This window comes from Dendrobates tinctorius, unplaced genomic scaffold, assembly GCF_039654945.1.
Source record: "Dendrobates tinctorius isolate UK_male_01 unplaced genomic scaffold, ASM3965494v1 ptg000007l, whole genome shotgun sequence".
Lineage (NCBI taxonomy): Eukaryota > Metazoa > Chordata > Amphibia > Anura > Dendrobatidae > Dendrobates > Dendrobates tinctorius.
The window spans coordinates 39,115,845-39,128,022 of NW_027361675.1; the positions used below are offsets into that span (position 1 = coordinate 39,115,845).

At 45.5% G+C, this 12,178-nt stretch overlaps 1 protein-coding gene across 3 annotated transcripts in view; it reads left to right on the forward strand.

The window, feature by feature from the left end:
* AP2B1 (adaptor related protein complex 2 subunit beta 1) overlaps positions 1-12,178 on the forward strand; it is a 134,174-nt gene that overhangs the window by 39,983 nt on the left and 82,013 nt on the right. For all 3 annotated transcript variants that reach the window (XM_073573646.1, XM_073573650.1, XM_073573655.1), the window contains exons 6-7: positions 11,382-11,572; positions 11,659-11,880. In XM_073573646.1, the coding sequence (XP_073429747.1) occupies positions 11,382-11,572; positions 11,659-11,880 (413 nt within the window). The remainder of the gene's footprint in view (positions 1-11,381; positions 11,573-11,658; positions 11,881-12,178) is intronic.

Genomic DNA, 12,178 nt, shown 5'->3' on the forward strand with positions numbered 1-12,178 from the left:
TAAGACTGTTCCAGGGAGTAGGGGAGAAGGAAAAATCCCTAGGACAGTGGGGGAGGAAAACGGGACTGCCCGCACTGCGAGGCCGAGAGTAACGAACTATGGTCTAAGCAAGGGGCCCGTTGGGTGTTTCCGCTGCCAAGAGATGGGACACATTGCTGCGAACTGTCCGGTCACTACTGAACCCATGCAGTGCGATGTCACAGACTCTAAAAACCGCATGTCTATGGTTGCACGGGTAGTGAGTGTGAATACCGGTCAAAAGGATGTGGAAAAACACTTGTGTGATTTAACTGTTGATGGCAAAAATGTGGTGGCATTGTTAGACTCGGGAAGTGTGGTGACTCCGGTGAAGGCCAGTCTGGTGTCAGCCCCGACTGGAGCATCAGACAAATTTTCTGTAACGTGTGTGCATGGAGACACCTGTTTGTACCTCACCACGGTCATATGCATTACTACTTGCTATGGGTCTGTGCAACATAAAGTGGGACTCGTCCCTGCGTTATTGCATCATGATGTTATCTTGGGCCGGGATTTTCCCCACTTCTGGCAATTGTGGGAGAATCAGTTGATGCCCTCGGGTAATAGTGGACATGATTCTTCTCCCTGGGCACGTGTGGGTCCCGAACCCCTGGAAGAGGTCTCCCCGGAAGACTCGGGGGAAGAGTCTGCTGGAAATGACCTGCAGTTCCCGTTTTCAGTCATGGCGGGTGATACGGAGGAGACCAGGGAAGAGGAGGAGGAGGCCGACAGCCGTCCACCTCCCCGTTTGCCGGATTTGGAAGTTCAGAAAGATGACTTCCAAAGCGAGCAAATAAAGGATCCTACCCTTTTCTCAGGCTAGGACAAATGTAAAAGTGATAAATGGGGTGCCCGTAGAACCTGGATCTAGGCTGGCATATCCATACATGGTCCTGGAGGATGATTTACTAGATCAGAGAAAAAGGGGGAAGACACGGTGCAACTATTAGTCGTGCCAAAACCCTATCGGCGGCAGGTGCTGGACCTGGCCCACGGACATGTGATGGGAGGTCACCTGGGTGTCCAGAAAACCACCGAAAGGATATTACACTGTTTTGTTTGGCCAGGCATGCATCACGATATTCGTGTATATTGTGAGTCTTGTCCTGACTGCCAAGCCTCTTCGCCTAAGCCCCGGTTCTGTAGCCCTTTGGTACCCCTACCTATGATTGAGGTCCCGTTTGAGAGGATTGGGATGGATTTAGTTGGGCCCCTTCCACGGTCTGCACGTGGACACCAACATATCCTGGTCATCTTGGATTATGCCACTCGTTACCCGGAGGCCATTTCTTTGCGTAACACGGCCACCAAGACGATTGCCATGGAACTGGTGCATGTGTTTAGTCGGGTCGGTATACCAAAACAAATACTCACCGAACAGGGGACCCCCTTTATGTCCAGGGTAATGAAGGAGCTCTGCCGGTTGTTACAAATCGAACCGTTACGCACATCCGTGTATCACCCTCAAACAGACGGGTTGGTCGAACGGTTCAATAAAACTCTGAAGCAGATGCTGAGAAAGGCGATAGACAAGGATGGGAAGAACTGGGACTATTTACTTCCGTATTTGCTTTTTGCCATCAAGCAAGTACCCCAGTCTTCCACGGGGTTCTCGCCTTTCGAGTTATTGTACGCCCGACGTCCTCGCGGACTGTTAGACGTCGCCAAAGAATCCTGGGAGGGTCAGGTCACTCCGTTTAAAACGGTGATAGATCACGTATCCCAAATGCAGGACCGTATTGCGACTGTTATGCCTATCGTCAAAGAACACATGATGCAGGCTCAGGGAGCCCAAAAAAGAATCTATGATAGGGGCGCCAAGATCCGTACGTTTGCACCCGGAGATAGGGTGTTGATCCTGGTCCCCACGGTGGACAGTAAGTTCCTAGCAAAGTGGCAGGGCCCCTTTGAGATTAAGGAAAGAGTTGGTGAAGTAAACTACAAAGTATACCAGGCAGGTAAACGGAAACCTGAACAGGATTATCATGTAAATCTGATAAAACCCTGGAAAGATCGGTCTGCCTTGTCAGCGGAGCTGGCCCATCCCGTCTGCTCGCATACCGTACCGGAGGTACGGGTTGCAGAGACTCTCTCGGAGCGGCAAAAGACTGAGGTCAGGCAGTTTCTACTTCACAACCAAAAGTTTTTCTCAGAAAAACCCGGGCAGACTACGCTAATGAAACATGACATCGTAACGGAACCTGATGTCACAGTTCATGTGAAACCCTACAGAATTCCGGAAGCGAGCTGTGAAGCCGTTTCCGAGAAGTGAAGGCAATGTTAGAATTAGGTGTCATTGAGGAATCGCACAGTGCTTGGTCCAGCCCGATTGTGTTAATTCCTAAACCGGACGGCACAATCCGGTTCTGCAATGACTTCGGGAAATTGAATGCGGTCTCAAAATTTGATGCCTACCCTATGCCCCGGGTCGACGAGTTAATAGATCGGTTAGAAAAAGCCCGGTATATTACGACCCTAGACCTAACAAAGGGGTATTGGCAGATCCCTCTGGCGGAGGCTGCCAGAGAAAAGACGGCATTTGCTACGCCGGAAGGTCTATTTCAGTATGTGTATATGCCGTTTGGACTGCACGGAGCATCGGCGACCTTCCAGAGACTGATGGATCGAGTCCTGAGGCCACATAGGCAGTATGCTTTGGCCTATTTGGATGACATTGTCATTTACAGCTTGGACTGGGAGACTCATCTCCAGAAAGTACAAGCTGTGATTGACGACCTGTGGAAGGCAGGTCTAACCGCGAACCCCAAGAAATGTCACATCGGGCTAAAAGAAGCCCGGTGTTTGGGGTGTGTAATTGGGAGGGGTGGTGTTAAACCCCAGGTTGATAAGATTCAAGCGGTTCAGGACTGGCCGCAACCTGTCAACAAGAAGCAGGTGCAAGCCTTTCTGGGGATCGCCGGCTATTATCGCCGGTTTATACCCAATTTTGCAGCCATCACTACCTCCCTGACGGATCTTACCAGAGGTAAAAACTCGTCATGATTAAATGGAGTTTAGCGGCTGAAGAAGCCTTCCATAGCCTAAAACGGGCACTTTGCTATCAACCCGTACTGGTGACTCCGGACTTCCGCAGCGAGTTTTTGGTACAAATGGATGCCTCTGATACCGGTATCGGGGCCGTACTGTCACAAGTGAGGGACGGAGTGGAACACCCAGTCCTCTATCTCAGCAGGAAGCTGAATAAACATGAGCAAAAGTATGCGGTAGTAGAAAAAGAGTGCCTAGCCATTAAGTGGGCTCTAGAGGCCCTCAAATATCTGGTGGGCAGAAAGTTCAGGCTGATCACTGACCATGCCCCTCTCAAGTGGATGCACTTGCACAAGGAACGGAATAGCCGGGTGACCCGGTGGTTCCTTGCCCTACAGGCCTACACTTTTACGGTGGAGCACCGCCCAGGGGTACAGATGGGAAATGCAGATGCCCTGTCCCGAGTGCACTGTTTGGCGGGTGTCAATGCTTGACCAGAGTGGTCTGAGCAGAGGGGGGGGATATGTGAGAATCATGTGGGAATAGTGGAAGAGGGCAGGTATATCTCGCCCAGATTCCTTTCCTATGTGGCCTAGTCTGGTCAGTATCGCACCTGCTTGCTAATGAATAATGGGAGGCGGATATAAAAGGATGCCAGGTGGTTGTGTGAGTGTCTCAGCCTGGGAACACAGAGAGCCTGTCTGTGTGAGAGACACACGTGAGTGAAAGCAGTGCCCACTGCAACTGTGGTTTGGCTGGACGGGAGAAGCCCCCCAGTTGGTAGTTAGGTTGTACCTTGTTTAGTTAGTGCCGGACAGGCAAGGATTTGTTTTGTTTTATTTCCTTTTATGCATTGCTTTCACCTTTAATAAACCTGACCCAGTGTCAGTTATACTCGAATCCCGGCGGTGCGCCTGAGTTTCATGCTGAACGCACGTGACCTTTGACCCCAGCAAAGGCGATCCCAGAGTGTTTTATCACAGTCCCCTTATTGCAGAAAGCTTTGCTTTACATAAAAAAAAATTCCATATCGGCAGAAACCTGTGGAGGTAGGTGCCCTGCAGATCCTCTCCTAGTTCCCGGCTCACTATTCATTACAATGATCCGTCGTATTACACTCCCTCATTTACTGAGGAAGTTTTGTGACCTGTAGTTTGCACAGCATGAGACTGTAGACAGGTTTCTTTTAAAGGGAGCGTGTCATCAGAAAATCACCTAGCGTTTACATCAGCTTTTAGAGAAAATCTGTAATTTTGAAAATAGTATATGATCTGCAGTTTGATGTATGGCAGAACGACCTTATCGCATTTTTGTGGGAAAAGTTTCAGTAAAACTTGCCTTTTATAACTGTGCATGCAGGGATGGCTGTCAATCACTGAATAGGACCGCCCACTGGACTCATATTCTATCACCAGGGAATTCAGTGAATAAAACACATGTTAGGGCGCAGTCAGACTGAGATTGGAACGCAATGCCCGGACTGGCGGGTGGCTATTCCGCCCCGAGTGTGACCGCTGCACAGAGATATGAGCTGGGCTGGGAGAGCTGTGGCCAGTCCGAGCATTGCAGTCTGATCTCTGTCCGCGTTATAAGGCCGCCCTTATAATGATCCTTTTCAGCAAACCTGCATATCATTCTGTACAGCTTGTCCTTCACTAATCTATGCTGTCCGCAGATCGGATTGCATGTACTAAGTGACAGGTTCGCGTTTAACCTCTCGAATGGTGTTGCGGTTTGGCAGCGGCTTTGTGAAGTCTGCGGCAGACCTCTGTCAGTGCAAGGAGCGAGATCATAAAGAAAACCGCAGCCCCATATGGTGCGAAGTACTCTTTACATCTATTGTTTAATATAATTTGATACTTTTTTCATTTTATATTTTAAAAGAACACATCTTGCCATTTTCCCACTAGCCAGGAGAAATAATCCCCCTACTTCCTTTTAGGCCGATGGCTTGTAGCACCATAGACCCACCCTACTGAATTGTATTGGGGTTCTGTCATCAGAGCAAATTGTGATTGTCAAGGGGGAGGAGCTGTGACATCAATTAGTGGGAAGAGTGAATTCTTTGCTATCTAAAAAGTATAAAATAGTTATCATGAAAACTTTTGTTTTAAACGGGAAGTAATTTTCTGATGACCCATTCATTTTAAGGGGTATAGAAGGAAGACTACCGGTGATACTCCATATACTGAGATTTACCCTCACGGGGCCACAATGTCAGGTGATACCACAGCGTATCCATGACGAGATGGTTGACAGAGTGTTACTGACTCTGGGTATTGGAGCAGAATTTGACAGCAAGTTTCCTCTGTAGTTTAGGGTTTCATACAGATGTGGCTTACATGTCTTACCCCGGTTCCACACCACCCCTATAGCCTTGACTCTAGTTAGCCCACATTCTAGTCACTAATGACATTAGTTGGGGAAAGGTTTTGCTAAGCCTGTGTGCGCACTTGTCGTATGCCGCCGGAGAAGATGGGGCTAGAACTGAGGCCTGCTAAATATAGCATTAATTGCATTTAGTTCTGCTAGAATGTTCTTTTCTTGGCACATGATGTTACTATTTAGCTGCTGCATTTACATGATTTTTTTTTACTCTGATTTTTGTTCCTCTCTCCTATAAATGGGCATACTATTTCTGCATTGGCTCTGCTCGAGATGACTTTGCTTTTGGGTCTAAGATGATTCTATTCTTCAGGCTAAGTAGACTGGAATAGGTTTTGGCACACTTGGCCTGTGGCTTCTGGAGTTTTCGCATGCATCTGCAGCTGGTTGCCTAGCAACATGCTGTCTGTACTGCAGATGACTCTGCATGAAGTGATACTCGGGGTGAGGGCAGTGTTTATTGGTTGCCGGGCAACACAACTTCTTCACTTCAGGTCATTCTACCTTCTTCACTCCTAAGTCAGGACTAAGAAAAACTTCCTACCAATCAGTGGAGGCCCTTGATGTGACTGACCATGTAAATGCGCAAATCTGGCAAGACTGTAATGCTCATTATAAATCTTCAATCAATATACATATTTTATCAAAACTAAACAGCTGCTAAGAACATTTAATTGTTCTTAGCCTTTTTTTTTTTTTTTTTTTTTTTTTTTTACATTAACTTATTGGTGGGTGTTTTTATTTTGGATAAAGTTGGGGTTTGTTGTGTACAATTTCCACTTCCATTTTCCGGACACCTAAATCTGCTGTGCCCATCTTGCAAGCCTTTTATCCATGTGTCCCACTGTGCTAAGACATGACCCTCGCTTCTTTAGATGTAAGTCTAGCCTTTATATCTAAACTAGGCCCAATGCTATCGCATCGGGAGTACGGCGCTATTCCCCACGCAGGTGCAGTAACAGGCCCGTCGGTACTACGCATGCGCGGGAATAGCGGTGATGTGAACGTCACTTCGCCCGGCCGCGACCAATCAGCGATGTGGGATTTCCGTTACAGAGACGGACGATTATATAGTAGATGGGTGTGGCCCATAACTTTAGTCTGTGGGCTTCTATATAAAATCCAGTCCCGCTTGGTAAAAAGACTACAGTTCTTTATAGGGAGGAGAGGGCTATAGCTCCGGAAAGAAACAACTAAAAATGCCAAATTGAAGAGAACAGCGACATTTACACTGGGTAAGAGCTCCATCTTTGTGGCATGTGACAAGAAGGCTTTAATAGTCCCTTTTGCTGTTCTGTACTGATGATACCTTCGAGCATGGTGAGAGGAGTTCAATATTATCTGCTTCCCTGTAGTTTAATATCGGTAGTATTCTTGCAGAGACATATTTTTTATATCAGAAAATTACTATTTAACTGACTAAACCACAGAAATCTTTAAGATATGACTGCGCTGCCGTAATAAACCAAGAGGCAGCGTACATGTAGTAGCAATTGGTTCCCATTGCAGAAGAATGAAAACTGGTTTTATTCAATTTTTTTTTTGTAAATGTAATTCACACAAACTTCAAAAACCTTGTTTTTTTTTTTTTAAATTAGATTTGTTTACTCTCTGTAACTATATTTCCTGGTATCCTATAATTCTAAGGGTTGTCATAATCCTGACATGCATAATTATAAACACATTGTCATTGTTATTGGTATATAGTCCAAACCACAGGCCGCGTAAATTGCAGTCTGGCTGCATTATTGGCATATTAGTCTCTGAAATGCTTTGGCATTTCAGAGAAAAACCATTTTGAGGATCCCTCCGGGGACCATAGATGGAGACTAGACCTAGTCCACCTCCTTCCCTAGGCGGCTATTGTCAAGGCTGCTGCAGGTGATTGACAGATCTCTCCTTCTTGAGTACATAGGGAGGCATCTATCACCTATAACAGCGCTAGGTGGAGCTGGGCTACTGTTCTCCAGCTATGCTCCTTGGGCTGGATCCTCAAAGGATATAACGGGCTGTGAGTCATGCTGACCACAGTTTAGCTAGGAGGAATCGCCTGGAAAGTACCCTTTAAAGAAAACCGGTCCGTAAGATCACCCTCCCAAAACCACATGTATGACAATGTAGGTCTGAGAAGATGTAAAGGTGTCAATGGATTTACATTTCAACCTGTTGCTGCGTTCCAAGGAAATTATCATTTTCATAATATGCGAATGAGACATTAAGTGCTCTAGATGTGCCAGAGCACTTAATTAGCATCTGCTCCCCCAGTACCTGCCTTTTTAGCTTGACTGATAGCTCACTGTCTGATTTTGTTGCCTGACACCTGAAGTCGCACACAGTGAGCTATCATTAAAGCTAAAGTGGCTGGTGCCCGATGAAGAAACCATCTGGGATTGCAAAGACGTTTTAGGTGCTCTGCTGTGCCCAAAGCACTTAATGCCTGATCTGCATATGAATAAAACTCTATTTTATTTGGAATATTGTAACAGAAGATATAAAGGTATTGATGCATTTATGTTTCAGGAACCTGCATACCCATATAGGATGTGTTGGGTGGAGGGGTTGATATGACTGACTGGTTCTCTTTAACTGTGCAAATGGCGGCAGCTAAATACACGTTAAAACTGTGCCAAACTGTTGTTGGTGTAGATTTTGGGCACCACATCAGAAACATTTAGGGGTTCAGATCTCCCCATATAAGTAGCATATTCTGCATTATATCAAATTTCCCTCTATTTCATAAGGGAAAGGTTAAACTTGTCCATCAACGCATAGAAGTGTGGATGATGGGAATTCTCATACACGAAGTGATTCAATGTAACTCTGCTAGATGTCTCCATAAGGAGCAGGACATAGCGCTGTTTGGTGACCAGTGATTTGATGCAAGCTGACAACTCTTGCAAGCAAAAGGATCTGTTTTGCTGCGTAGCTACTAGCTAGGGCACACTGGGCAGCTCAGAAATTAACCCATGTATCGCCACAAATGCCTGCCTTAGCCCCCAATTTTCTGATTGCGTCTTTCCTGACCCGTCATTTATATTCCTGCTGGTTTCCACCCCGATTGGCGTTCCCATGCCCGCACTTGTTTTTGATAATGTTTTAATAGGTTGGTAAGTGGAAGATTCCTATTAATCAGAAGCCTATTACACCTCATTAGCTGCGTTACATACTCAGTTAATTTCCCAATTACCCTGTGACAGTAATAAAGCAGCCTGATGTCCCTGCTCTTATTCATCCTGCACTATCTGCTCGAGCTTCGCTCTTTTTGCGTGTTTGATGCCAGCGGTCTGCCCGTGTGCACCTCCAGTGTGTAATGCCAGCGGCACACAGTAAGATGATGGTCGCTGCCAACTTTGGCATATTATTAGTACACATGAAATAAGATGTTACAAATCTGTGTGGGGGGGGGGGGGTTTCCTCCAGGATTGATTTTTGTTATTTTTTACTCTCCTTTCATGGGTAAAATCTAGAGTTGTTACGAATTGGTTTGCAAGACCCATTCCATCGGCTGACTCGGTGATCTATAGCCGTTAGAAGGGAGCCCTGAGAACCACCTCTAATCTCCTGTGGTCCTCCGCTCTTCTTTTTATTAGTGGACCTGGCATGACGTGAACTGCACGTCATGGCTCATTGATGAGCCACGAATGCCGAGAGGCGGTGATCAGGGCTCCCATCCAGTGGCCACACATTACTGACGGCCTCTTGCATGCGTCCTGCAAATTGATTTGCACCAACTCTTATAAAAATATGTATTTAATGAAGAGCAATTTTCCCATTACTGATGGAGGAGACGACTGTTGCTGCTCATTAGACAAGCATTAGCTCTAGGCAGACACAAGTTCTCCTGCAATAACACACTCGCCACTGCCCCTAACCCCTGCACACCATGATTATGATTGTGTACACCTTTATAAACCAAGCCATTCTTTGACCCTAAAACACTGCTACAGCAGCCATATATTTTGACGCTCTATGTGGAAGGGAAGTGCATTGGGGTGTAATGATGCACTTCTAGCTTCTCCGCCTCCTGCTGTATTTCTTACTTAGCAGCACCTTACCTAGGCTGATTGATAGGTCAGTGGTTATGTACTGGCACAAACTGCCTGTCAATTTGCCTGTGAAGTACGCTGCTAGATAAGGAATTACAGCGTGAGGCTGAGAAGCTAGAAGCGCATCGTAATGCCCAAATGCACTTCCAGAAACCACTTCAAAATGCAATTTTTTTTTTTTCATTGCAGGAGGTTTAAACTGTCTTCCAGGATCCCTTTTAATTACAATCATGAGAAATGTGTATTACTTACTATGATGATGTTATACTTGCACATGAACTCATAAAGCATGTTATGTGTGAATGGTGCCCAACACTTTAATCCAGTGTCATGGTCCACATTTACCTGTGAATTTGGAGGTTCTGGTGGTTATTAATTTCATTAAAAGTATTATTTCTGTCCTGTGGGATAGGAAGTCTAGTTTAGATTTACGTCTGCACTTCTCATGCCACCAAAGCTGCCATCTTTGAAGTGTGAGGAATGAACCGCCAATCTGAGCAGAGTAGGTATCGGGAAGCAGACGCACTCCACCATGTAGTGTGCCTACACATGAAGGGTGTTCTCACTTTTCAGTCCAAGGTTGGAGGGTCTCTTTAAGCTTGACAAATGCAACTGTGCCCCCTATGTTACGTGTACTTGGACTATATAAGCTGAGCTGCTTTTTGCCCTACACTGCCCAACAGGACTGCCTTTCTTTAATTTTTTACCTTGCTGAATTTGTTTCCTAAATTTATTTATTTTTTTGGTAATAGGTTTTGGATATCCAAAATAAACTGTAAGTGTTTCTTAATACACTACATTTTAGTAGTACTGTGTCTTGCATCCCCTTTGTCCAGGAAAGCAATAGAAAGAACAGAATATATTCCTATATTTGTGTCCATCCTTGGTTTCATGTGGAGCTGCAGTTCATATTACAACCACTGGTTGGCCACACACTTATTTACCATAGACATCTCATGCCAGAGTATCACAAAATCTGAGCGTTTTTCATTAAAAAAATAAAGCTTGGTCATCCTTGTAACACGCATCAGAGTATGTGGGCTCATCTGGAAAGGTAAGGAAGGACACATCAGTATGTGGAAAGTAATGCTTCTGATGACTGGCGGGCACAAAGGTATTATTAGGGAATATGTATGAATCTCCAACATCACAGATTCCCTTTCACCTGAAATGTAAGTCCGAAAAAGACCTAATTTCGCATGACAGTTGATACTCCAGACATAAGAGTACAAATGAAAGGATGCTATTTCTGACAAATATGTATAAAGCTCTGCGATATGGGAGATGCATGTAATTGAGTTTATAAGCATGTAGTGTTCAGAAGCCGCGGCTGCTCTGCTAGACCAATGTGTCTCTTCATTTATCACACTGTGAAGTCTGGAGATATACACATTGCTAGCCTTCAGACACTTCCCGAAATCCTGCCTTCTCAGATAGCCATGCCTGGGCTTTGACTACTGATCTGTCAATGGGAGACGCTTGAGTGTAGAAGACATCCTATGAAGTGGAACGGCCGGCTTTATAATGGACTTCTTTTTGGCTTTGTTTCCTTTAATTAAACTCTGCTCTTTGCTAGTGCTAAATGTCTTCTACATTACTGTGCGGAAAGCATTAATATCCACATATAGAAAGGCGTGACCATACAGTAGGACAGGTCGTCAATACGAAGTGCTACTATATGGGACATTTCATCCCATCTGGAAATCATAGACTTGCTTTAGCCTCGCGGTGTCCTGAGTGACTCAGAGAAATCTAAAAAATGTAATTAATTTTTTTTTTGTTACCTGCATAATCTGTGTCTGGGGACATAAAGTTATAAAGTGGTGTCATGGCCGCTCCTGTGGTACAGTCTTACATTCTGGTCTAGGTTTGCAGAATATTCCGCTTTGGCTTTCATATAATGAGTATATCTTTCTATACTTATACCCTCCCCCCACTTTCCAGGTGGTTGCCAATGCCGTGGCTGCGCTGTCTGAAATCAGCGAGTCCCATCCGAATAGTAACCTGCTGGACCTGAACCCACAAAACATCAATAAACTGCTGACTGCACTGAACGAATGCACAGAATGGGGCCAAATCTTCATTTTGGACTGTCTGTCCAACTACAATCCCAAGGATGAGCGAGAGGCGCAGAGGTGAGCACTATGTTGGATTGCACTCTCTTAGCTGGCATGTCTCATCTCAAAGTTTCTTGTGTTGAATCTGTTCTTCTTTCATTCAGCATCTGTGAACGTGTCACTCCTCGCCTGTCTCATGCCAACTCTGCAGTAGTTCTGTCCGCTGTTAAGGTCTTGATGAAGTTCCTAGAACTGCTACCTAAGGACTCTGATTACTACACGATGCTTCTGAAGAAGCTGGCACCTCCTCTGGTTACCCTGCTTTCTGGGGAGCCTGAAGTCCAGTACGTGGCATTAAGAAATATCAACCTCATTGTCCAAAAAAGGTAAGATTGACAGAATGCGAGTGATTGTATTTTCTACACATATTGCTGTGGACTCATTGGGGTCGATTCATCAGGACTGGCCAGTCTTGGTTGTGTAGAAGCGGTGCTAAATTCTTTGAGACATTCACCACTTAATGAATTTGGTGTTCCTTTTGAGTGGTGTGCGCGGTGCCAGAAATGCTACTCCAGTCAGAGACAGAAGTGGCGTAAAAAAACACCAACACCTCTCATGAATCGGATTGGCGGACATGACCACACCCCATCCTACCAGCTCCTTCCCAGGTCCTCCCACTTCAGC